The 26862-nt window shown below is 43.9% G+C and overlaps 1 protein-coding gene across 3 annotated transcripts in view; it reads right to left on the bottom strand.

The window, feature by feature from the left end:
* PPFIBP1 (PPFIA binding protein 1) overlaps positions 1 to 20364 on the bottom strand; it is a 45171-nt gene extending 24807 nt beyond the window's left edge. For 2 of the 3 annotated variants that reach the window (XM_062490948.1, XM_062490949.1), the window contains exons 1-6: positions 20301 to 20364; positions 18241 to 18446; positions 7426 to 7512; positions 6122 to 6235; positions 5460 to 5591; positions 903 to 995 (exon numbers count right to left, since the gene is read on the bottom strand). In XM_062490948.1, the coding sequence (XP_062346932.1) occupies positions 903 to 995; positions 5460 to 5591; positions 6122 to 6235; positions 7426 to 7512; positions 18241 to 18446; positions 20301 to 20364 (696 nt within the window). Of the gene's footprint in view, positions 1 to 329; positions 423 to 902; positions 996 to 5459; positions 5592 to 6121; positions 6236 to 7425; positions 7513 to 18240; positions 18447 to 20300 lie in introns of all 3 variants that reach the window. The other variant, XM_062490947.1, reaches the window with a different exon arrangement.
* Positions 20365 to 26862: the final 6498 nt, after the last annotated feature.

Raw genomic sequence — 26862 nt, 5'->3', positions numbered from 1 at the left:
AAAAGTTCTGTTTGAATAATTGATGTAAACTACAGACAGGGCAATCTTCCCTTGGAAGGGGAGTGATTTTAACCCAAGTCTAATGCCATTATGTATAACCCATGCAAGTTTCAGAGCAGGAAAATCCTCTCCTCTGCAATATAAAAGCTGTTTACAAGGAATATCTACATAAAGAGCTTTTCACATCTAAGGAGGAAGGGCACACTACATATTGACACACAGCAATTAATGAAGAACAGAGCATGACAGCACAATGCAGGACAGACCAGTAAAAGGGTGGAACATGAAGGATTCAAAACAGGCCCAGCATTACCCAGAAACTACCACACCTTTAGCATCTGGCTTTTTTGCTCCATCCGCTGCTTTTCATACTGCATCTGACCCACTTTGATTTTCATGCTAGAAAGTTTGGCCATTAAAGACTGGTAACAGAGACAGAGGAGTGAGAGAAAACTAAAGGTAGAAAAGAGACAAGCCTAAATGGAAAAGAGAAGTTAGACAGAGAAACAGGCTGCTAGAATTCACTTAGGTGAATGCTTTCTCTTCAGAAGTGGCTTATTTTTAGCACATTTAGGAGAAAATAAACGCTGTTTTTAACTTGCAGCATACACCTTACATACTGTAACTGCTATTTCTTGACACACATGTGAAACAAAGGTCTAAACGGGTAATAAATTTACTGTTATCAGCATGCTAAGTTACCCTTCATAAAAACAATGCTCAAGCTGAAAACCACAACATGAAATTTGGGAATAGCCACTGCTGCTAAGTGAGAACCATGAAACACCAGGACCTGAGAGTGCTCAGGATTTTGCAGGGTGCAGGCAAGGATTAGAGAAAAGAGTGAATTCCTAAAGCCTGATTTACACCCACCTCTGCCTCTTCCCCTCAGCCTCACTTACTTTGGTTGTTTTCAGTTTTTTCTCATACTGGAGTCTTTCATTGTCCATTTCTCCCACCCTCAACCGCAATTCATTTATTTCCTGGATCAAATCCTGAGTGGAGGGAAGAAGACAAGCAGAAAGAACAAAGACCTTCAGCAAACAAAACAGAAGAATAGCTAAGACTGTAACAACAAACAAAGCAGGCATAAAAGGAACTCAGTACACAAAACCACACCACCCAAATCCATCACTAAGTCAAGCAACTCAGAGCTTCCTAAATAGCCAGGAACTGAGTGTGTCAGTTTGTGTGTTACTGAACTGAATGTAAGAGGGCAGAGGACAAAGGGAGATATAAAATGAAGTTGTGCTCCCTGTGCTGAGGGCCAGGAAAGGCCTCCTGCTTCTCTGTTCACCTGCCTGGAGCCCATAACTAAGGATGGGCATAGAAAACAGTAGCAGACATCCTTCAACATGTGGCAGCCACATCCTCCCCTCTGCAGTCCCTCCCATCCCAGAGTCACCAGCCATCACCTGCTTTTTCAAAATATGAAGCAATTACACTGTAAAAATCTGTGTTTCCACCACTTAAAAGAGCCCTCTCACTAAGGGCTGAACAGAGGAGCCATCACAGGTTTCTACAAGCAAAGGCACCTGTGTTTAAGCATCAATGGCACCACATCAGGGCTTTGCAAATTCAGCCTGGTTTGGAAGAAACTCAGAGCCATCACAAACTCACATCTGAGCTCTTTAGGAGACCAGCTTGACCTCCTGGCCATTGTGATGGATCCTGCCAGGTTTGGGGGTCAGACCTGAGTGCCCTCAGTCCCCTTGGTCAAACAAACACTGAGTTTGACTGCTCCACCAAGCCTCCTCATCCTCTAGGTCAGAGAATGGTTTGGGTTGGGAGGGGTCTTAAAGCCCATCCAGGTCCAACCCCCTGCCATGGACAGGGACACCTTCCACTATCCCACGTTGCTCAGAGCCCCATCCAACCTGGCCTTGGACTCTTCCAGGGATGGGGCAGCCACAGCTTCTCTGGGCACCCTGTGACAGGGCTTCAGCACCCTCAAATAAGGAATTTTTATAGTCCATATATTTGCTTTTCTTCCTACACGTGAGGCAAACTCTATCCATGTCAAGCAATGCTGTACATTGAGCTAACAGCTCTAAGCACAATTTTTTCAGAGCTAATAGTAATAGAGATTTATATTTGTAAATTAACAAGCCAGCAGCTGACATTTAGAGGGTATTCATGGGTCCCTGATAACACCTGCCTTCCAGCCCCACACCACGCTTCCTAAGCTTACAAACAAGCCTCTGGTTATTAATTTTGTGCTTAATGAACCTGATGCTACCAGTTACCATCTGTAGTTCTTCAGAAAGATCCAAGCTCAAGTCTCAGAACTATGAGGGAAGTGAAAATACAGAGCATTTTAATGCTTTTAATAATTACTACTGCTAATCTATGACTTTCTAATTCAGGTACACCTGAAAGTCCTTGACAATTGATTTGTTTGGGGCTTTTCTCTGCTGCAGCATGATCCAATTTCAAAATATGATGTGTGGAACTCACTGCTGAGGCTTTTCTCCACGTATTTGTCACCTGAACTATGTGACTTTTAAAATACTTAGTGTGACACAGAAAACAGAACAATCCTGCAACCAGATTGGAGGTGATGGTGGATAAATCACAAAAATTTCCCTGTGACTGAGCCAGTTTTACCCTCTGGTTGCTGCTTCAAAGGCCCAGTCTGGCTGCAGACTCCTTCCTAAATAAACTCCCATGAAGGGTATTTTCTTACACAAACTCAGCCCAACTCAGACCACCTGTGTTCCTCAAGGAAAATAATGCTGGAGTCTGCTGAGAAAGTGGAAATACTGGAATAATTCAAGGAACAGAACAATTACAAATCTCTATTAAGTACACAATTAGCTTTGAAAAGGCTGGGTGTTTGTGAACATCTAGACAGCAAATCCTAGAGCACAAAGATCTAGGGAGGCATCTGTTTAGACAAAGAATGGGGAATATGAGTAACCAACCAAGCTGGAATGGGAAGTTGCAACGGCAGACATAAGTAACAAATGGATAATATAAAGGATTTAATCAAAATGGTAATTCTGTAGGAGACAGTAGCTCCACAAGTTGTCAGACATCAGTTTTTTTCTTTTCCCTAAATAAAACCAGAAGCAATATTCATAGTTTTGCTTTCCTAGTTTGGGTATTAATCTTTTTCCGTTTCAATCACTCCACATAAATGCCATCATGTGTTTCAGGGACAAATATTTTAAATATTCATTTAAATACTCAGCTCTTCTAAAATAATTGATAAACAGCAATATAATTAGATCAACACTGAATAAAATACTGTGCACTTCTGAGTAAGTATTGCCTCCAAAATATCGCTTAGAGATTTTGTAAGGGCTGAGATCCTTTCAACTAATTAGACATTCATAATTTCAGTGAACCAAATGGAAATTAAGACATAGTATCCCTTCCAGTGTTTAAGCCTAAACTGCTAAAATAAAGAAGAAACAATGTAATAATATATATCACACTAAACAGCATCATTCTGGTTTTCAAATGAAGGGAGAAACATCTTAGTAATTGTTCATTAGTTTTGGCATGAATACCCTTGATATAAATCCATATAATTCCTAATTACAGTAACTACTATTTGAATAAAATTCAGGTTATTTTTATCAAAGACATTTAGTGTACTTCAAAGTTTTTCAAAGAGGAAAGTCTTCACAGAAGATAATCCTCCTGCACAGAGATTACAGATTTGCAGTTTGTGGTGTACTCCCCACACTGGAACCATTTTTCTGGGAACCTGTAGCTCCATGTCCACCTTCTTGGTAGGCTGAGCTGCACTATGAAGTTATGGAGAGACCGCAATTCAGGGCGGAAGCAAAGAAAGGAGGAGTCCAGGAGAACTCTACAATATTCAGTAAAAATAAGGATAGATATAGAGGAAGCAAATCATTCAAAGCCCAGTCACGTTTGCTACCAGTTCTGGAAGGCACAAGAAATCACAGGGTGTTTGCAAATGAACATACAGCAGAACCCAGGTAGGAAAGCACCTGCTCCCTGTGGTCATCTGGACCAAACCTTGCCTCCTCACAGCCATTCACTGCTGGTGCCAGCTCGTTTATCCCTCATTTGGGCTGCTTAGAGTAAGTGTCAGCCCACAGAGAGTTATCTGCTGTGTGCTGTAATTCATGAAAGAGCAGAGCTCTGTGTGGGCAGAGTCCCAGGAGAGCTGTGAGAGAAGCCAGCACTTACACACACCTCTCACAGATGCAGGAGACCTTCAGTGATTCCCCCCACTGTTCCCCTGCCAACTTCTCCAACGATGCCATGCACAGAGATCACCTGCACTGCAAAATCAACTGCTTTGAAGGCAGTGCTGTGATCCTTCACATAACACCCACTACCAAACTAGAGGGAAAGGTAGCAGGAGGCAACAGGAATCCATCCCACAGCTTGGCAGTACCCAAGGAAATGGATCCTCAAGCGCTGCAGGAATGAACACTGCTGTCACTACCTAAAGAATCCTTCAAATCTGAAAGAGATACAATTCATTAGTTTTCAATCTGTGGACTTTGGGTCTGCAGATTTCAGACAGGCCCAAAGAGCCATTCCAAAGGAAGTCTGACTTTTGCTCTTGTGCTTGCAATGCAAGTGAGGAATGGTGCTTTACTGGAAACTAAAGAGTTGGGAAACCACTGGCAGAAGTGGAAAGGGCAATTTTGTGTCCTGTCATGGCAATATGGCTTCTTTCCTGCTAGAAACAAATGACATCTGGAACATCCACAATCATAACCCACACCTGATACTTCAGCTCATTAATCCAGAACTGGAAATTTCATTCTGCTTCACAGACAGACTGAGTTATTTCTGATATGGGCTCTGTCACCCTGTCAGGACAGTTCAGCTGATACTTGGGGTTTTCTGGGTTTGCCCACCTGCTTTGAGGCTTTCTGGCTCCCAACACGACAGAGGTTCAGCTACACAGACCTGCAGCACAGAGGGAAATGCCCCGCGAGAGCACTACCAGGCATGGCAGCTCCGCCTGGCTCTGTTCCCCCCAAGCCTCTGGTCCTGGGCTCCCTTAAGGCTGGGGTCTGAAGTCTGGCTTCCCAACAGCCCCACACCGAGTCAGCTCACTCTCTGTTACCAACCCCACAAGTTCTTTTACTGTGCTGTGTCTCTGCACACGGGTGCTTTTTGCACTTGCACCGGGCTGAAGCACTTGCCTCAGACATGCCTTACTCAGAAAGTGACAGTTTCATGTGGAGTCAGGAGAGCGCAGGATGTTCATAATTTTATTTAAATCCAACCTAAATCCATCCTTCCTGAGACCTGACAACCAGAATCAAAACCTGCCTTTGGAAATTTTCCTTGGTAAAACCAGAATTTAACAAAAAGGATGTTTTTTACTTTAAAAGGAACATGTTCTAACCTTAAAGATGAGTCCCTTTCTTGCCTGACAAAAAAAAAAATTCCCAGAAAATGTTCAGGTAATGTGAAGACACACACAGCTTTCACAATTTATCCTGTTGGGGTTTACTCACCTCTGTGTCTCTGAATCTATCCTCATAGTCCAATCTATCCTTCTCTACAGATGTAAGCTTTAATTTCAGAGTAGAAATCTCTGCCATAAGATCCAGCTTCTGAGTTTCAAGAGTTGTTCTGCTTAAAAGCTCCTGATTCAAGATAAAGAGAATGGAATTATTTACCCAAGGGGAAGAAACCAGTGATTTATTTTGACAGCTAAAGGTCTCCTTCGTGGGCAATAGCATCACCTTTATCCTTGCATGTGAAGCCCTAAGACATAGCTATTATCCATCTGAGAGATTTCAGGCACCTAGGATGCATCTGGGATCACAGGGGCACTATCACGGGCTGGCTGCCAGGACAAGAAAAAAGCCTGTCTGTCATCACAGTTGCTCTGGGCAGCAAGGAGCTGTGAGGGGAATCCACCCATCCTGCCAGAGGCTTTAATCTAAGGCTCTTGGAAGTTCAGTGGGGAAGGACTCAAAGGAGGACAGAACTGGATTCCTGAGGTATAAAGCAGCACTGACATTACTAAGTACAAAGACTTTAAAGCCAGTATGGTAGAAAATTATCCCTTAGTTAACAGACATCAAGGGCTGCAACACCTTGAAGGGCACTGCTCTCACCAAGGTTTGTTAAGGCAGAAGGAAAACAAGACAGACATGGAGCTGTGAAATACCTGCTGCAGCATCTCCTCAGTGGCATTCAGCTTCTCCCTGTGCTCCTCCAGGCAGAACTCCAGATCCCGGATCTTTTCTCCTTGGGCCTCCACCTGGTCTGTAAGCACACTTACCTGGACAGCAGGGAAAAAGGGATGCATGTTTAACACCTTGCAACTGTGCCATATGTGTCAGCTGAAGAACTGCAGGTGAACAACAGTGATGGTTGGGCCAAAGATTAACTGGGACCATGCAGAGTGGAAGAGGAGGAGGAGGAGAAGCAGAGCTCTGCACTGGACACAACACTTGTCAAAACAAACAGGAGATGAGGGAAGGTTCTCCCCTCACACTTACTAGAATTTCAGCCAAAGTTCTGGCAGACACACTGCAATTCTGCAGCTCCCCTCCTCACTGGAAGTTTTCACAAGAGGTGGCTGCTACATTTTACTACCAATAATTATGCCTTTGCTGTGAAAATACATTAACTCAACCCATTAGTTCTACCTTAACCACCACATAAACCTCACTGCTTATAATTTATTCTCCTTCCCAAGTGATTGCACACTGTACCATAACAAGCACTTTCCCCTTTTCAGAACAATAAAAGCAAAGGAGGTTAAAACACACAGCCAGAGGCTGGGTAAGACCAAGACAACATTTTTAAGACTGCAGACAGACTCCCATTTTGCCTTTTCAGAATTTTTTTCATTTTCAACAGGCTCTTCCTGCAGTACTGCTGTGAAGGAGGGTGAGCTGCCTAAAGCAGAGCTCAGTGCTGTCACAGCCCCTAGTCTGGGTCCACATCAGGGGATGCCACCTGTGCAGTCCAAAGGGTGCCAGGTATTCCTGGCTCCAACAGCAAGAGGAAGCCAGCAGTCAGAACAGCCAGGGTTGACCTGGTCCAGCCCAGCAGCAGGTGAACAGGACCACCAAGGAGCTGCTTGTCTCCTTCTGACTGCTGGCCAGTCCTTTGTCACCTTTCCTAAGGACAGGACAACTGTCCCCTGATACAGACGTCATGTGAATGGCCCTGGGCAATAGTGATCTTAAGGTGACACATGGATGTAAGCAGGTGGCTGCTCTGCAGACCTGCTCCGCTAACAAAATTCAAAGAGAACAGATACACAGAAAGAAAGACCTCTAGATTTTTCCTGCAATCTAAATTCACACTTTTCCCTAACCTGGGTTAATTCTCATGTACCAGCAAATCTTCTGAATACTGTCCAAGACATCACAACTTCAAATACATTCTCAGAGGTTTTATCACATACTATCAGTCTCCTGAATGCAAGAGCAGAAAAATATAATTAGGGTGACAACTCACTTGCAGAACAAGAGATTCCTTATCATTTTCCAGACGAGCCAGCCTTTCTTGATAAACATCTCCATTCCCAGATATGTGTCCATTAGTCTGGAAAAGACAACAAATATTGCATAGTCAGCTATTCTGCCACAGTGTCATCCAACATTATCAGAGCACTTAATGAGCATTTTTAGTCTACGCAATTTAAGAACAGGTTTGAAGTATTCTGCAGCCTCCTAAGGGTTACACATCAAATAAACTCTCAACAAAGGACACACGACCACCATTCAGGAGAGAATTATTCAGGGGTTTAAAGAGCAGAAATGAAGAACCTTATGGTGACCCAGTTCCACAAAATTCACTTACTGTGCATTCAGTATTTTGCTTCCAAAACTTGGACTCATTGCTATACAACACTAAGCCATACTTGCAAAGAGACAAATACCCTGAGACATTCAGCAAGTGAAAAAAGCCAAACATACAATCTACAAAATGTGTATTACGCTTCTTGCAAGTCATACACACAGTCAGAGACATCCTTCTACATCAGGCACATTCTACTTGGTGTGGGTGAACGTCTGCACTCTAAACACGTCTCTTTGTAAAGCTGCCTGAGGCTAGAGAGAAACAAGAATACATGTTAATGCTATCAGAGAGTTCAGAGGAATCAGCAACTTTCTTCAGAATAATTTCAATGCTCTTGAGCAGCAGGAAGGATTTTATTTTATCCATATTCAAAGATGTCTCAAAGCACTTCATGATCCACGCCACAATCAGATCTTGGCTCAGAAAAGGAAGTCTTGTTCCCATCATGGCATGAATCGCTTAGAGGAGTCTGAGAAGCTGCTCTGAGCTTCAGGGTGCTCAGCAGAGACACCCAAAAATGTTGAGGGGCCCTGATTTCCTCCTGAATATGTGATGAAAAGAAACTGGGTGATTGATCCTTGTGTCCCTGTGAGCCTGCAGCACGACCCTGCCTTGAGAGGCCACCACCACTCAGGAGCTCCAAGCCTCCACCTCCTGCTTTGAATCTCCCGTGATTACAGAGGATACCTCAGGAAGCATCCTGGCTAAAACTCCTAAGTTACATGTCTGACCTTGGGTGGTGGGAGAAACTGCCTTTGAGCCTGAAACAATAAAACTCCCTCCAGCATCACTTAAAGATCTGACAGAAAGCAAACAGGAGGAGGTAAAAGTGTTTGACCTCACCTCAGTGCTCTCAAGAAATAAGGCTGAGTCCTGGCAAGCCTTAAACCACTGAGCAGTACCAAAAGTGTCTCCCAAGCATGAAATTTTGCTTGGTGACCATAATATCTCCCCCAAAATTTGCTCCAGCAGACTAACAAAGGATGCTTTCTAGTAATTTGTACCAGACCTCATCACAATGATCTGAATTATGACCCTGTATCTGAATTATTTAGCAGCACAAAACTAAGCCACTTGACCAACCAGACACTAAACCCCAGGGCAAAATTCCTCTACACTTCAGATTTTGCCATATTTTACCCCCGACCTCTATCCGAATTTAGCTCACGCCATTCAAGATCATGAGATCCTCTGTTCTGTAACACTTCAATTCAGGTGAAAGAATTAAAAATTAAATAAACCTTTTACCTGTTCAACTAGTAGATTACCCTTCAGATTTTATGACCTGAGTTGTTAGTGAAAACAGAACTGAGGGTTTTGTGTACTTCTGCTGCTCTGCAGTTCCCTTGTCCTTTAAGTCCTCCAGTACATCTCAAGAACTTACTTAGCCTGCATAAGAACAGCATCTGTATTTTGTAACATACAACACATTTATCAATCCAGTGCATGTGTTTGATGTAGGAAGGTGGTGTCCATCCCTCACGACAGGCAGCAGAGCTGCAAGGACACCTCTCCATGCTGCTGGGGCTAACATGGAATTCCTTGCCAAAGCACAGACTCGACTCCCTGCCTCCCAGCCACCACATCCTGAACCACTGACTCTCCTGATAGCTCCAGTCTGTGTAACCAGACACAAATTAAGTAAACCAACGACTGCAGGAGGAAAATGTGGGGAGGGAAGCCTTGGTTTCACAGCACGATTAAAATGTCTGAAAACCAACGAGGTGTGAAAGCAGAATGTTAGTCATTGTGCACAGCATCTTGCCAAGACACCTTTGTTGTTAAACTCTGTTCACATTTCTCAGGAAAAATCCGCTTGGCTCAGCACGTCAGCCTTGGCTTTAAAGCAGGAGCATTTGGAGAGAGAGAGTTCAGGCTGCAGCTGCACCCTGCCATTAGAAAGAGGTGATGGGAACCCGAAACAGGACAAGTGCAAAAGCTGCTCTCCCACAAAACAAAAATTAGTGCTAACAGAATCACAGGCTCATTAAAATCTAAAATCATCAAGCCCAACCATTAACCCAGCAGCATCACCACGTTCACCACTAAACCATGTCCTCAAGTGCCATCTCCACACATTTTTTAAATCCCTCCAGGGAGGGAGACTCCAGCATGTCCCTGGACGTCCTGTTCCAGTGTTTAACAACCCCTTCAGGAAAGAAATTCTTCATAATATCTGACTTAATCCCACCCTTGGCACAACTTGAGGCCATTTTCTCTCATCCTGTCAAATACTTAGGGTAGTTCACCTATTCTTTGGGACAAATCTTTGCAGAGATGTTTTAGTTTTGCAAGCTGTGTGTACTGTGTGCAAAGACGTCTTCTCTGGGTATTGTCAGAAATATTTTCTAAAATCTGCATAAAATCACACCTCCTGTAGCACACCAAACCCATAAAATTCTGTGTACAACACAAGAATTGTTTGCTTTTTGCCCAAAGTGTTGTAACTTCCGTATAATACCTGTGACTCTTAATTTGAGGTATGAAAAGGCAAGAAAGCCCCTGGCTTTGGTTTTAGTGGAGAAAATGTTGACAGTTGGAGAATGGATGATAGGATAAAACCATGGCAGGTATTTCCAAGAGCAGCAGTCTAAGCACTGCTTACAGTAGTGCACAGACCCAGGACCTGCAGGCACTGGACACATGACACCTTCCCAGATCTTTGCTCTGGACTGTCTTCAAAGGTAAGAAGTTGATTCCTGGCATGATATTCTTCCCAGAGAGATAAGGAAGGAAGAAGGGAAATGAAACATATGAAAAGAAGAGAGCAATAATGGTAGTGAGAAGAACCAAAGAGAAATTGAGTGGGAATGCTCAAATACTGGATTTTGGAAAGTAGTGCATCAGGAGATGGGATGGAAGGAGCCCCAGCGTGAAGGAATGGGCTGCAGGGAGGTCTGAAAAAATATCAGGAGACCTGGTGTGTGCAAAACCTGGGTGAGCAACTCCCTCAGGAGCATCTCTCCACCAGGGAATCTGCATCCTCTCCTGGGACTGAGCCTGGCAACTACTCAGCCTGCACAGCAACAGCTCTGCTTTGGGAGGGGAAGGAAAGAAATAAAACAGTAAAAGAAGCAAAAAAGAAAAGCAAATATTTAATTGAACAGCGTCTACAAGTATAGTTAGGGCACTTGGTAGTACTGGATCAAATTTGTATCATTTAAGTCAGTAAAGGATTAACATACTTTACTAGCTGTGTAAGAAAGGCTTTCCATTTCCCACAGAAGGCTCTTTTCATCAGCAACTTAAAATCTATCTACAATTAAGCAGCTAGATCTTGCTTGTGCTTTCAATGTTAGTGATTAATTGTAAAACACTGTATGGGAAGAAATGCAGATTTACCAATACTGATTTTAATTCTAAAAACAAAAGAATAGTTGTCACAATGCCACTGAGGCTTCACAGAAGTTTGAGGTCAAGCATTTACTTAAAATGCCTTGTAAGATCAGACCCAGTGCACTTGTAAACTCTGCAAGATCAATCCACAACTAATCTCTGAAACACGTGTGTAAAGCTTTGTCTGTAATCATCTAAGTGTAAAAATCCACACTGTTCGGGAGGGAATTATTCCTGTAGTAAGTAGATGCATCATCAAACTTTCACAGCTTGCCAGCCTTCAGTCTTTAATCCCTTTTCCCTGAAAGTGAGTTAGTGTCCCAAATGACAGGAGTTTCTAGTGGCTGCTGGTTTAAACCTCCTAATAACAATAAAGAAAAAAATAATTTAAAAATCGGTTTCCTCTCAGTTGCTGAATTCTCCTTTCAGAAATAAACCTCATTTTTAGCCTACCACAACCGATACCCTCATTTTCTCTTCTGCTTTGGAGATGAAATAAGCAGCATAAATCACACTGCTCTTGCTGTATGTGCAGTTTGGTTTGTATAGAAGGAGCTGCTGCTCCACAGCATCATTTCCCTGTACAGCAGATTGCACTGACTGTTTTGACCACCGGTCGAGTCAACAGTTGGGCAAGTGAGCTTTTCCCAACACCTCTTTCCTGACCATCTGGAGTTAAACTGGAGCTCATCAACATGCTTACGTGGCTCAAATCATTACAATACACATTACCTATGCTCAGTTAAACAAAGCTGCTGCTGTTCTGCTTGTTCCCTCAGCTTTAGAGCCCCTTGCAAGAGGGTTCCTCCAGCCTCAGCTACCTCAGCATCAGTTGGTGTGCCTTGGGCAGAGCCTCTGGGTTTCCCAAGCCAAGTATCCACCACCTGTGATACAGACCTGTGACAGCTTTACTCTCTCAGCATCAATCCCATCCCAAATTCATACAGGTCATACTGTCTGAGCTGGTGTGTAACCAGTTTATGTGGGAGCCCAACTCTGCCCTCCCAAACCAGACTCTCCTGCATTTCCCATTTCCCTGCTCAGAATATCTGCAGCCTGTTCCACATACTCCAGCAGCAGACATGCTGCTAAGCTTTTACTAAAGTTTACAGGTTACTTCCTCCCCAAAGAATGAGAAGGGGAGAAAGAAAAAAAAAACAAAAAACACAAACCCACTCAAAGCCCCCCACGTTATATTTTAAAGGCTTCACTACAATAAAGGTGAATTCTGAAGGAAAAGCAGCTGAACACAGCCCTTCATGCTGAGGCATTTACCTGAAACATTTTGCAAGCATAGATAACACACGGCTGAGCAGGGAAGATGCAACCTTTCCACAATATTCTGTTTCCTCACCAGCAGCCCAGCTGGTGCTTGCTACAGGAGAAGGATGAGAGGCTCGTTCCCAGCGTTGCCCAGCTATGGCTTGTCACTGGGAGAAATGCAGGAGCCGGCACAAGCAGAGATCTCCTTACCTTATTTAGCCAGACGCAGTGCCCGTGAATGTCCCAGCTGTACTCCATGCTGGTCATGACTGTTTTCATGCGTTCACGGACGCCAGAAGCCGAGCCTGAGGGCTCCGGGCTCCTCTGAGCCCAGGTTCAGTGCCAGCAGGTCCCCTCGCCCAGCCCAGGATGGAGGCGAGCGGAGTGGGAGATGCGGGAAGCAGCAGCGCTCCTCAGGCGGAGCAAGCAGCTCCGGGGAATTAACACATCAAAGCCCGGCACGAAACTCCTCCGAGCCGGCACACACAAGGGGAGGATGCAGAGCAGCATAAACCTGACCGGGAGCAAGGACAGCCCCACACAGGTGACACCCGGCCATCTCCGCCCTCGCTTTTGTCACCAGCGCAGTCCCCTCCTCCGGACCCTCCTGGAAAGCATCCGACCCAAAAGAGCAATTCCCACCCCTTCACCTGAGCACAAAATAAACAGGAGGGGCTCTCCTAGTAATCGTGAAAGCTGCAGGAGCACATATAATTAATTCACTTGTAGACGCCAAGAAAAAATGGAAGAAAAGGTTGACTCAGCTATGCCAGGTCTCACATGCGGCTTGTCCCAGGTTTATGTCTTACTTCACAATGATGTAACAAACAACAATAACAACCAATCTCTGTGCTTGGGTTCAAGTTTCAATTGACCCACTACGAGCAGCAGTGTGACAAATTCTTAGTATTTCTGACCACAATGCCCAGCTCCGAGAGTCCTGTGATTATGTCAAAAAACACTTTTATTATTACAATGAAACATCTAGAACTACCACTAGTAGTTCTACCACATTGAAAAATTCTAGTTCTACCACTACCACATTGAAAAATCTCAAAACCATGAATGTTGAGTAACTCAGGAGATATCAAGAGAGCAAAGGATGAGCAGAAGCTGTGCTTTTCAAGCCAAACTGATTCATTTTGGATTGGGAATGGTGATTTGTGATGGGTTGTTCTTACTGCCAAAGAACTCATCCCCGATGCAAGAAGATGCCATGCCAAGGCGTGCCATAAATGAGCCCCTATTATCTTCCAGTGTTAAAAACACACCAATCTGGATGATCACCTTTAGCAAGAAGCAGGGTCCTGTGTTTCCAGAACTTTGGGAGGTGGATCTCTCAGGGACAAAAGGCATTGCCAGCAGGGAGTGGAGGATGACAGGCTGACATGGTATCACAAGACTCTTTTCATATTGCAACTCGAGGAGAGATCTCAAACTGGTGGTAACACCCTGGTGCCACACATTAGCATCGGGCCTTTTGATACATAAACTAAACAGAAGCAGAAGCTGAATCAAATGACTGCACTGTACACCCACACCAGGATAATCAGACAACAAACTTGGGTTTGAAGGCAAGATTTATGTTTTTTCCCATGAGTAAGAGATGATTTCTGGCTAACCAAGCTGCTCCCTCCTTGGGAATCACCCTCTTGTCCCAATAGGTCAGCATATCTCTGTAAGATTACAAACCTATGTGGATCCAGCGAAGGAAAATTCCTCTCTGAAAGCTGATATCCCCTCATATTAACTCTCATTACTCTCAGCTACTCTCGGGAAGAACCATCTTAAAAAATGTCAAAATCTGAAGCCAGTCTGTGAGGCAGCAGCAACACATTGGATTGCGTAAGCCATGATGGATACCTCAGCTCAACCATCATCCTGAGATGAGCTGAAAATGTTCTGTGTTAGGACTTGCTGATGATCTTAAAAGTCTTTTCCAACCTTAATGATTCTACGATTTTGTATGAATTCAATAAAACTTTGGAGGCCATAAAGTTTTGCTTGATCCTAAAGTCAGTTTCAGAAATCCACTTATGGAGTGAAAATAATTATTAAAATATGCCTTATAAAATATATATATTTAAATTCAGAAAGTCACTTCCAAAGCTAAAGCCACAGCTGCACCTGCTGTGGGTTTTAAAGAAAAAAATATTATGTTATCCTGGCTCTTTCACTTCAAGGATACATTGTTTAAAGAGAAGGCACACACCAGGACCCACATACACAAGTTGAGCCCAGAAGCATGGGGGAAACTGCTCTGAAGTGTGGGAAGGCACTGTCCACCCACTCCTACTCTTCACTCTTCTTTTTAACAAGACACAGTTGGTTTCTTCTTTCTGGGAAAGTTGTTGCATAAGATGTATTTTTTAAAAAATGCAAAAAAACTCCCAACCACTTTCAAGAAGAGTAATAACCAGAAGGAAAACTGTCTCTTGCTTGTTTCAACTGAAGAAAAACTGGAGCAACACTCATGGCCGGGAGCAAGGTTTGTGAGAATTACTCTTCAAGGGATGTATCTATCAGCTTCCAGCTGGACACAACAAGGTCTTGCAAAATGTGGAGTTTTGTTTAAAATGGTGTTGCTACTGCTGCTGAAGTTAGAGATTACTCACACACTGCCTGTACTGAAGCCAGAAGCTCCATTTTCACAGAGTACAGCATATGCCTTATTAAGGCGCACACTGAAATACACTGAACATTTCTTCTGACCAAGAGTATTCTGAAAAAACTCCAGGGCTTTGGGAACAGTTACAACCTAGCTATGGATTTCAGGCCTGGCTCCCAGTGAAAGCATGGAGTCCAAACATGTTTGAGCTCAGAAAGGTCTCAGTCCCTTTCCAGACTTGGAATAAACAGCCTCATTTGTAGTTTCATCCATGACATTCAGCATTGGCACATGGAGACACGAGCAGGGTTTCAGCAGCAGGGATTAGTTTTGAGCTGCAATGACATGTTAAACTGACTTCTCTGTGCAGCAGAGAGCTGCATGTACAACTTCTCTCAGCTCCCCTTGGGGACCACATGATGGATTCTGTTGGAAGAGCTGTGCCAGATGTCTGGGCACTATATGTGTGCTCTGGTGTCATGTGGCCATCTGGCACCCACCCATTAAAAAACAAAAAGCAGCATGAGGTGTTTCAACCCACTGGACCTTTTGGCATGCACACACTGAGAGGAGCAGAGAGGAAGAGATCAAGGGCACACGGCAGCCCATTCTGGCACAGCAGGGTTGAATGCTCTGCCCTATTTTACAGAAACTGTGGGTGACTGCTGTCATCCCTTTTTCCCCATGTGGCACCAGTGGTTTGGCTACAGGAGCCAGGGGAGGATTTTTCTCCTGTGACACACTGTCTGGCAGCAGAAAACACTATTTTTGTTTTCCTCTGAGACACAAGAGGCTTGTTTACAGCCCCACATGGGATGTCACACACCAGTTCCTGCATCTTAGGGGATGCAACTTTGTGCATGGAGTGATGAAACCAGTTTCAAACAAAGAAGGTGTCTGCCCTTCCTCTGTAAGGAGGGACATAGCTGCAAAAAATTTCTTTGCAAATCATCCAGGCATTTCATGGGACACCTCACTGCTCAGACAGGGACTGGTGACACCAGTGACACCTGCAAATCCTGTGGTTGTAGCACACTCTAAGTGGAATGTTAAGTTTTTCCTACAAGGGCCTTGAAGGATGACAGAGAATACAGGGTAATAATTTGAGGCAGAATAAGGAGCAATTGAGGCATAGATGGAATAGCAATTTTCTGCAGTCTTTGGTACTCACAACCCCTGCACATCTTTTCCAGAGGGTGGGAGGCACTGAACTGAATGGCTCAACATAGCCCTTCCCCTTCCACTGAGCCCATGGGTGCAGTAAAACCCCACTGCTGTCTCACTGCCCTTAGGTGATCCACATCAAGCAGGTCTGAAGGGCCCCATTCCAGACCCCCACCAGCCAGGCACCCCTGAATCACACACCTGCCATCATAAGCAGAAACAACTGGTCTCCACCTCATTAATCTCAGCAGGCACTGCAGCCTCAGCCATGCTGCTGGGCCCCTTTACTCCAGAATAACCTGCAGGGATCAGCACCACTAAACATGGCCTACAAATGACTGTGAATGCCATGGGAGAGTACAGTTTCCAAGACTTTATTTGGCATATTTTTTTGTTTATCAAGGCCAAAGTTGCATGAAACCTGTAATGGCCACAGAGAGCAGTGAGTAGTTACAGCGATGTTCACAGCTGTATGTTACACAGGCAGGGAATGCTGATGTTAGCAAGAACTCTGCCTGTTTTAAAGATCTGACTTCAATGTCACTCCTGTCTCCTGCTCCTGATCTCAGCACTGGCTGCCACACTTTGACAGTGGGGGAGAGATCCAAATCCCACTGGAGGCAGTGGGAGAGCTCCCATGTGCTTCATTAAGTTTCAAGCATTTCCAAATGAGTACTTCAAAGCAAAGATTTTAAAAAAGGAAAAAGAAGGCTCTCCCTTCAGATCTTTCTGCAAGGGCTACAGCAGCAAGTCCAAGGTGCCCATCTATCCCTGCATTGCTGTGCTCAGCCCCCATGACAGCAGATGGCACAAAGGGCTGCCCAGCGCCAGCCACAGCAAACACATCCCTGCACCACACAGTCCTCTGGGCTGCAACTAAGTGCTGAGATCAATCCATTTGTCGAGATAAAAATGCTTTCTGCAAGATCAGCCATGACTCCAGGGAGACTGAGTCCTCCCCAGGGAGTGCAATACCCATCCTGGGAAGGGAGCAGGCGATGGTGGTCACCTGTCCCAAAAGCAGCGGCACATGGGGCACACAGAACATGGAGCCACCACAGTCCTGCAGCAGCCCCAGCCTTCACCAGGGCTGGCACCCCAATTTCAGCAGCACAGTGTCACCTTGGCCAATGCCCAGTGTGTGACACAGCAGGACCCGGCTGCAGCTACAGGGTGGATTTGACAGAATATACGGAAGTGCCCACCCACCACTGTCACTGTGACAGCTGTGGTGAGGCTGGCTTAAAAACTGAAGTGTGGCCTCTGCGAGAAACTCCTGACTTCCACTGCTGGAGCTTCCCCAAAACCTGCACACAATTGAACTTCCACAATACAAACCCTGCGACACACCATGAGCACAAGGACTCTTCCTTGGCCCTGCCTGGAAGTCATCGATCACAGGGCATCTGGAGGCAAACCCAGCAGATTCTTCAAAAATGATGCTGTTTTAACTCACCTTTTGGTAAGTATAACATTTTATTTCTCTGGGCAGTCTTCAGGTAACCTACACTTGGATAATCCTTGATTTTTTTTGGGAAAACCGAGTCCTGGGGATAGAACTACCTTGTTAATTATATTACTGTGTCTTTTTAAAGTAAGGTGACAAAAACTGTCCAATTCACAAACACAGAAAATAAAAGTTTGGTTTGGTATCCAGATTGAAGGGATGCAGTTTACACCGCTCCCTTAAGTTATAAATCAGGTAAGGAAGCTCAGTAATAACACTGATCTCCATAGAAGAAATGCTGCCAAAAATGCTTTTTACTGAAAAGTATTCAAACAACTTCTTTTCCTCCACCTAAGCATCTGATTCTTAAAAAAAAAAAGTCTTTCCCCAGCACTCTGAGATGAAACTGCAGTTACCAAGTATTGTTTGCTCCCTAGAGTGAGGTCCAGTGGTACACCAATGACAGCAAAGGCCAACCCACTGCATGAGGCATCTGAGCAACAGCTTTTCTAAGACTCCACAGCTGTATCTCCAAAACAAAATCTCTTCTGTGATACCCACTCTAAGCTTTATAAACAGCTGTGTGAAACAGAGCCAGTCTAGTCAACACCCAAAATGAGCCTGGTAGAGGTAAAACAAGGTGAGACTGTACCATTTGACTTTGGAGCCATTCGATGAGAGCCTCGGCCGTGGAGTCCGGGACCTGGCAGCGCAGCCCCTCCCTCTCATCTGCTTCCATCATCTCCAGCAAGCCCCGCAAGTCCTCCACGAGGTGCAGTGCCCGCAGGCCCCCCATGAATGGGGAGGTGGGGGACTGGCAGTCAAAGATGCCATTGGAGTATTCCAGCGCCTTGGAACCTGCAGGGAGCAAAATCGCATGGGGTCAGGCACGGCACGAGGGTTGGGTGCACCTCGAGGCTGGGAAAGGCTGGGAATTGCTCCTGGCAGGGTTTACCCCAACCAAACTCAGCACTGGTGCTTGGGGAGGGAAGCTCCAGCAGGAACAAGGTGGGCTGGTCCTCAGGGAATGGGAATGCCACAATCTGCCGGTGGGGTGGAGGTGTGGGCTGGGCTCCTGCTACCCGGGATGAATGCCCAAGGCAGAGGGTGCTGCCAGGGATGGAATATCCTCTGCCAATGCCCTGAGTCACCCTGCAGGCAGTGAATGATCCAAGTCACATTCCAGTGATGGTGTCCAGAGGAAACCATGCCTTGCATTTTCCATGCAGGAATATGTTACGCTGCTCCAAGGCACTGGAAATTTTTTAAAATAATAAAAAAGATGAAGATAAATTAAAAGACCAAATCGCTTCTGCACGGGAATAAATTTTAAACCCAGCCATTTGACACAGTAGCACTGACAGTTGCATGTTAATAAAGAGAAAAATCTCTCATTTGCATAAACTCACAGGATGCATATTTGACCTACATTAGAAGTTGCTATATATTAAATAAGAAAGGAAAGTATGAATTTAGGATTAAGGGTGGTTTAAGTCAACCTAGCTAATTCCAGTACACTGATTTGTGACCTTAATTCTGTAATACCTCGGCACAACGAGATGTGCTCATGACAGACATTCATTTGTGCTGTCAAGTTTTAGAAACTCCAAGGATATGCCATATATGCACTTCCATGAACTTTCATTCACCCCATCTGGCAAGCCACAAAAATCCAAGTATTCTGCTAAATTCCCACTGAAAACAATAATGAGAAAAATAACCTCAACAGCACAGGAGCTGATATCCCTTTGTTATATTTCTTTATAGATCTATTCACAGACATGGGTAAATTAAGTCTGTGGTGACTTAAATCTTCCCAACATCACATTTTGTTTTTATATTAAACCTCATCCTGCCATAACCAACTTGGGCTCTTGGAAACGCAAATACATTATCAGATCCAAATACCAGTGTCTACTTATGGAAATTATTGAAGTCACAGCTTACATGTATTTTTAGAAATCATCATGATCAAACTGAATCCCCTTTCCATGTGCTCCTGCTATATGTCCTTAGTATCTTTTAGGCAGAGAAGAGTCATTGTTCAAACAAAGCACACACTGTATGATTATTTTTTCTCTGAGGAAAATTGCTTAAGTGGAAGTACTAAAAAAATTTATAACTGTGTTGCTATACTTGTGAGGATATTTTTGACTATTGACTTCTTAATCTTTCCCTCCTATGTGTTGGGTATTTATATTATTTTCTAACTTACTAGACTCAGCTTAAAAGCAGAGGTTGTATTCTTTGTAATGCCTCCCTCTAGGAAACTTACAATTTACAGGTACTTATAAAAAATCAAAATGTTCAAGGCAGTTCCAAACCAAATGTCTGGACCCAAAGCATTCAAATTTTGGGAAAAAAAAATAAATAAAAATAAATTCAATTAATGTTTTAACTCTTCTGAGTTGAGGGAAGTTCAGAGTCGCCACTATTGTCCTTGACTCTCCTGGTGCTCCATGCAGGAGCTGACCTGCATCACTCAGCCACTTCCAGCAGCCCTTTGAGAGAGGGGAGGAGAAAACCCAATCCATGCAGCCTGTTAAGAGTCTGTGCAATTCCTCCACTCTGGTTATTTGTTAACTCTAAGCTATAATAGAAGGCACTGAAAGCAATTCCCAGTATACTCCCTTCTCTGTCTGGAACTCTGTCCTCCTGGTGGGAGAAAGGAGGACACAAAAAGCAAAATAAACAGCTGCCCCAGGTGTTTACCTGCTATAATGCCATCCATCTGCTCCAGGGCCGCAGCAAGCATGTCACTTGCATCACTCATCATCTTCTCTCTTCACAGGAACAATCACCAGCTACACCATAAGGAGCAGCAAAACGCCGATGGTGTGAGTTGGTCCAGAGCCTCAAGCCACCAATTTAATCTGCAAAAGAGAATTTAATTTCACTGCTTATTCTCTGAATTCAGGCATCACTGCTATCAGGTCAAAAAGAAGATTGGGGCAATTTGCTGACCACAATAAAACCTAGAGGTATTCACTACAAGGCATGGACTGAGATTGAGGAATCAAAGCACCAACTTCATGACCCAGCTCCTAGTGGCCCATGGCCTTGCTCTGCCCACAGGTCTATACCACTGACAGGGCATCTCACAAAACACCTCAGAAATCCCACATGGAATTTCCAGGAAGCTCACAGAGACACAGATCTTCTATCACTAAAAGGGAGCTGCTACTCAGCAACAAACTATATGTGTATTTGCTGTAATTTTCTCTCCCAAAAACAGAAAAAGAGAAGTCTGACCACTAGTCTGAGATTTTTGGATATCTGACAATCCAGAAGTTCCAGGCATGAAACTGTCTGCCTACAGGCAGGATCTCTCAGATGCCCATGGCTCACTGGATGTAGTGTGCATACGTGGATTATCCTGGCTCTGAGTTTAGCAGATTCACATCATAACAATGCAATCTCACTTCACTCTCAAACTTCAACAAGCCAGAAGTGGTGCCCAAAGGAGTATTTCCAGCAGTCTGGAAAAGCAAACCTGCAAACCTGCTGCCCCCGTAGGTGAACAAATAGACCAGAAATCCTGCTGGGCTACAAATTAATTTAAGCAGGTGCTTAGGAACTTGGCTGAAGTGGAGCTTCAGGGGTCAGAGGCATTCCCAATCCCTCCAGCCCAGCACAACGGACACACAAAGCACCAACACCGCTCAGATTGCCTTGGCTTTAATCTAATACACGAGACTGCTTCTGCTATAAACACAGCCAGGGAACAAAGCTAAACAAACACCAGGAAGGAAAACTCGCTTTAACCTTTGCATACCCTGCCATTTGGTTTTTGTATTAGGCCGCACCAGCATTGACATTTGCCCCAACATGAGCAATTAAGAAAGTAGTTCACGGTATCTCTGGCATAAGTCCTGGAAAAGAGTCTACTAAAAAACAAATCTAAACAAAAATCCCCATTATAAACTGATTTTTCCCTCCTACAAGTCACCTTATTGGTCTGACCCAGCTGGGACGGAGCTCTTATTGGAGGCTACCAGCCAGCTTTGCTGAAATGTTATCCTTAAAATGCCAACAAACATTTCATCTTCCACAACAACATTTTTATTACATGAAGTAGGTCCAAGCCCTAAGGTAACCTTTGAACAAAGGCACAAAGACTGCTGCGCTTTTGGCAAATGCCTGGTTTTATTATGTAGTTGTCAGAGTCAGAAAAACCAAGAGAACTTTAAACAGTCAAAATACCTGTAAGATATGAAGATACCTGAAGATGCTGCAAATCTCAAAAAAAGCAGTAGCACAGTAACTGAAAACTTTCAGACTTCAAGGAGGAAGCTCCCAGTTTTAAACACAATGTAAACATTCAGCTTCAATCAATATAAGACCTCCCAGAATATGCAGATCCTAAAAGACAACTGATTTGGTGCCCCCACATCTGATGCAAATGAGCAGAAAATGCAGCTTTTGCACACACATTCACTTGGACAACAGTCTCTCTCTCTCTATTTTTTTTTTTTTTTAAATCTGCCTAAGATTTCCGGGCTCGGATATCAGGTCCTGTTCAAATATGGGTGGGTGTCTGTGAAGGCAGGGTGTGAACAACCTCCTGTGGATTTCCCTCAAAGGGCAAAGAACACATGAGAAAGCCCGGGGCTTCTACAGCCCCAAGCAAAACACTGACTCCTCACAGCTCTAAATGGAAAAAGACCAACAGCACAAAGCAACCACAAAACCACAGAAGCCAATCAGTGATTGGGAATCAGAAGTGCACATGAGCTTTTCAAAATGCATAAACATGGGGCGAGTTAAGAGTACAGAGCTGAGGTGCCCAGTGGCATGGCAAGAGGCAATGGGCATATATGAAAACATAGAGAAGTTCACCTTAGAATTAAAAAGAGGGATTTAAAAAAAAGCCTAAATAAAAAGGAAATAATTCTTGAAAGCTTTTTTACTATGAGGATGGCAAATAATAGAAAGGGTTGCCTTTTTGGGGTCTCCAGCCTTGGAGCTACTCATAGCCCAACTGGACCCTACACGGCAAAGCCTGTCCTGGGCAGGGGCTGGGCTGGAGAGCTCCAGTAGTGCCTTCCCACCTCAGCATCAGCGAGCTCAGTGCAGCTCATGATCAAGCATTAAATACAGTCCTGGAGGCTAGCAGGAAAAGCCTGTGTAGGCTAAAAATACACAAAGGAACAGAGTGCTCCCTTAACCACATTTGTCCAGCACACCTCTTGATTCTCACTTTCTGGCTAGGAAATGCATGAACTAGGGACAAGGAACTGCTAATTTATACTTGCACAATATAGCCATGGCTTGTAGGCACAGAAAAATCACTATCCTTGCATTTCATCCAGGAACAACCACCACTTCATGTTTGCAAAAAGCACTCCTTGCTTTCCTAAAGAAGGGGCTTGTGCATGATTGTCAGAAATCCCTAAGACAGCTCTACAGATGGGAGCAGACAGTGGTACCAACAGCATCCAAGAGACTTCCAGGTTACCTGGCTCTGCCTCCAAGGAAAGATATGTTGGTTCCACAGAGCTTCCTCCACTGCTACTCCCAAAGGAGCTGCACTGCTAAGAGCAGTAGGGAGAGATTTTAAAATAAAACTTACTGAAGCAAGACCCTGCAAACACACAGACCTCCAAAAACTCTTCCACCACTCACAGAGCACATGTTAGCAGCCTGACCAAGCCCACAGCTGAGAAACTTGGAGAGGTGAAATCAAAAAGAACAAAAAGCCCCCAAGCTGAACAGCTGGGGATGATGCAACAAAATCCAATTTCCCTGGTTATTTAGTCTTAAAAGTGATCATTGAAAACTAGCCTGGAACAGCACATCCTGCTCTGGCCACCTTCCCAGCACAGTGCAGCACATCCAACAGTCAGGAAGCAAAATTGCTGTGACAGAAAAATAATATTGGAAGTATTCTTCCCTAGAAAAGGTGTAGAATTGTTTTTAGACTTTACAGAACTATCAGCAGCATGTGGGGAGGGACTAGGCAGAGGGCAAATAGGACCTCATACACAAGGGGAGCAAACGACCAACCTGCATGGAACCAGAAAAGACAACAAACCCCAGGAGGAATAGGAAAGGGAAGGTGCAGAGGGAGCCAAAGAAAACACAAATCAGCAGTCAACAGCCCTCTGTGGACTATAGGAAGGGGGACAACAATAAAACACCAGCAGATTAATCCCTGTGCCTCCTGAAGGGCAGACTTCACAAACTTTGAGAGAAGCCTCAGCTGGCCACTGACACAACAGAGCTTTTCCAGTATGTATGTTCCACTATTTCCTCTTTATGGCTTTGGTCTAATACAAATAAAACCTAAGAGAAAACTCAAGGCTCTGGGGTTTTTTTCCTTGGTGATTAAGGGAAAGTAACACAGGTAACATGAACAAAAATCCAGCCAGGAGAAGTACAAAGGAGCTCCTTAGGAAAACAATGCATAGCAGATGACAAACAGTTTAAATTCCCTTCATCCACAAAAGCAGGAAGGGGAAAAAAAATCATCATTTTAACAGAGATGGATCTATGGCATGGCAGATGAATGAGATATCAGGATGCACACAGGAGACAGAGAGGCAGATGCATGAAATCCACCCCTGGCACAATGTCACTGGTAACACACCTGAGAGGAAAGTAGTACTGACACTGCCTTGCCTGACAGACAATTTAAAATAAGTTTTCTCTTGCTTTCCAAGAAAATGACAACACTTACCTTCTTGTGTGCACAACCAGTGCCAGGGGGGTGTGGGGGGCCGTCTGTACAGAGGCAGATTCCCCTTTTAGAGCTCCCAGCTGAATACCTTGCTCATGCTAACGAGAACAAGCATCGCGTCGTCAAGCCTATATTTACAACCCACCATTAAAAAACCCAAAAATAAAATACAAATGCAGCTCTCTCCATTATCATTTATGATTAATCTTATCACTAGCTGGCATTTCTACCGCATCTCTGGCTGCAACAGAGAAGACAGAATGTGGTCTTACTTATTTAATGTCCCTTCCCCTGGTTCAAATGCACCAGCCGGTTGCTAGGGCTGTGCTGTTCACTTTTCAGTAGGTGGAGATTTTTTATTTTTATTTTTGAATGACATACAAACCCTCTGGCTACAGCACTGGTGAAGACGTATTCCAAATGGCTTACAGAGAAAACAAAATGCTGCCCTGCAAATAAACACAAGGAAAGCCGGAAAAAAAAAAATCAGCAAGGGGCTCTGTGAATAGAACTGCAGTCTGTTGGATGCAAACAGGAAAGCTGCCTGGGTATGGATTTCAAAATCTGATATTTAATTAAGATGGCAGACCTAAAAAAAAGAAGGACAAAAATGTGCTTAAGCATTTTACATATGTAGGAAATGATAGTTTTCCCACCCAGAGAATGCCTCTTTCCTAGATCAAACAGCACACACAGAGGCATCCAGGGAGAACATCTTCGAGGCCGTTTTTTTGTTATTTTGGGGGTGGTCTCATTCTGGATCTCCACCTGCAAAACACACCACACTTTAAAGCCCAGAGGTTCTCGGAGTTAAAGGGAATCAGCTGCCTGCTGGCAGGTCTGAAGGCCCAGAGGACACACAGTGCCCTGGATGTCACTGCAGGGAGGACAGGAGGGCTGGCCTTTTGTCCCACTTGCCTTCCTTTTTGTGCACATGGGCTGCAAATGCTCAGCACTAGGAAATAAAGCATCAGCCACAGATTATTTTTATGACATGATGCAATAAGAGGGATGACTTAAATTTCCCAGCTCTTCCATTCACACATAAAACCCTTTAAGCCAAGAAATTCTAAAACACAGAAATTAAAAACCTTGATTAGGGTTTGTTTCTGAGAGCTGTTGAGAGTAAAAGAGGGCCCCCAAGAGCTGGCTGTCACCCCAGAGCAGCCTACCACAAAAGTAAAATGAAAAAGCTCAGAAGTTGCAGTCATCTTTTCTGGGGAGAGTGGAGTGAAAGAACCTGTTCCACAGCAAAAGTAAGACCCTACATGCTGTCAAAATCCATGTCCAGCATTCTCAGTCCTACATGTACCAGATGACTGCATGAGAGGTCAAAAGCAACTTCTGAATTAATCTCTCTTGCCTCACTATACTAAAACAACATATCCTTTGCAATTAACTTTTACAAGATAAAGCTCTATTTCATGAAGACAAATGCCATTTCAGACACATATATTTCTGCTTTTTCTGGCAGGCCAGAAGATAGACACAAACACACAGAGACTTATTTACAAAATACATTTCAATCACAATTGCAAACAGTTTCAAATGAATTCAATCCAAATCCCTGGCACAGTTTCTCAAGGGATGTTTTGAAGATGCTCAACTACAGTGCCACCAGTCAGCAGCAGTTTAACACTTACTAATGAATATATTCGGGTAATTTACACTTGGAGTCGTTAACATTTCTTCTAATGTAAATGACGACTCCATTTCATTCCTTCCAGGCCTGGAAGAAGAAGCTAAAAAAGAAAATGGATCCTAGTTGAATACATTGCTCTGGTGTTTTGAAAGAAAATAAAAAATTAAATTTAAAAAGCCAAATTAGGAAATGCTGGAAATACCTCAATAGGAATAATATAGAGAAATATCTTAGTTTGAGGCAGGGATGGGAATCTAGCAAGGTCCCAGATACGCTTTTGGCCAAGTAATTCAGACATTGTCCCCCTTACTCAAGGTCACCATGTGGCGCCAGGTGTATCCATAACATTATTATGGATAAAAACAGCCCAAATGTTGGTAAAGGCTTATTTTAAACTGATAATGTCTGTTTATTTTTATAAATAAAGTTCTTTTTGAATTTGCCGAGCTGTAGTCAATGACATCAAAGCAATACTGCTCTCCTATTACACAGAGCTACAAAAAAACCAACAAATGTCCCTTTGTTCCCTAAGTCTAGATCCTTTCTTTGTTCTGTGAATTTCATTATTTCTTTATTATACAACAAATGCTATTTACTTCCTTTAACTGATAAAAATGAATGGAAACATATTGAGGATAAAAGCCCATCCCATAGTATGTAAGAAGTGTCTCGAGATAAAAGGTATCAAGCTCTAGAAATTACTTTAAAGTGCTTTGACAGCACAAAACACAGAAGTCCTTCCAAAATATAAATGTTTATACCTGGGAAAATCTTACCTCAAATCACACAACTTTTACTACAAACCAGCTGAGTTGCATTCTACACTTTGCCTTAAAATTTGTTAAACGCTCTGGTCGTAAATCAAAAGCTCAGTCTGACAAGATAAGCATCCTTGAGATCCTTTGACAGAGATGCATACGCAGTCGCAGTCGACAGCTTATGTAAACACCCCA

This window comes from Cinclus cinclus, chromosome 4 (genome assembly GCF_963662255.1).
Source record: "Cinclus cinclus chromosome 4, bCinCin1.1, whole genome shotgun sequence".
Lineage (NCBI taxonomy): Eukaryota > Metazoa > Chordata > Aves > Passeriformes > Cinclidae > Cinclus > Cinclus cinclus.
This window is presented reverse-complemented; position numbering and strand designations above follow the sequence as displayed.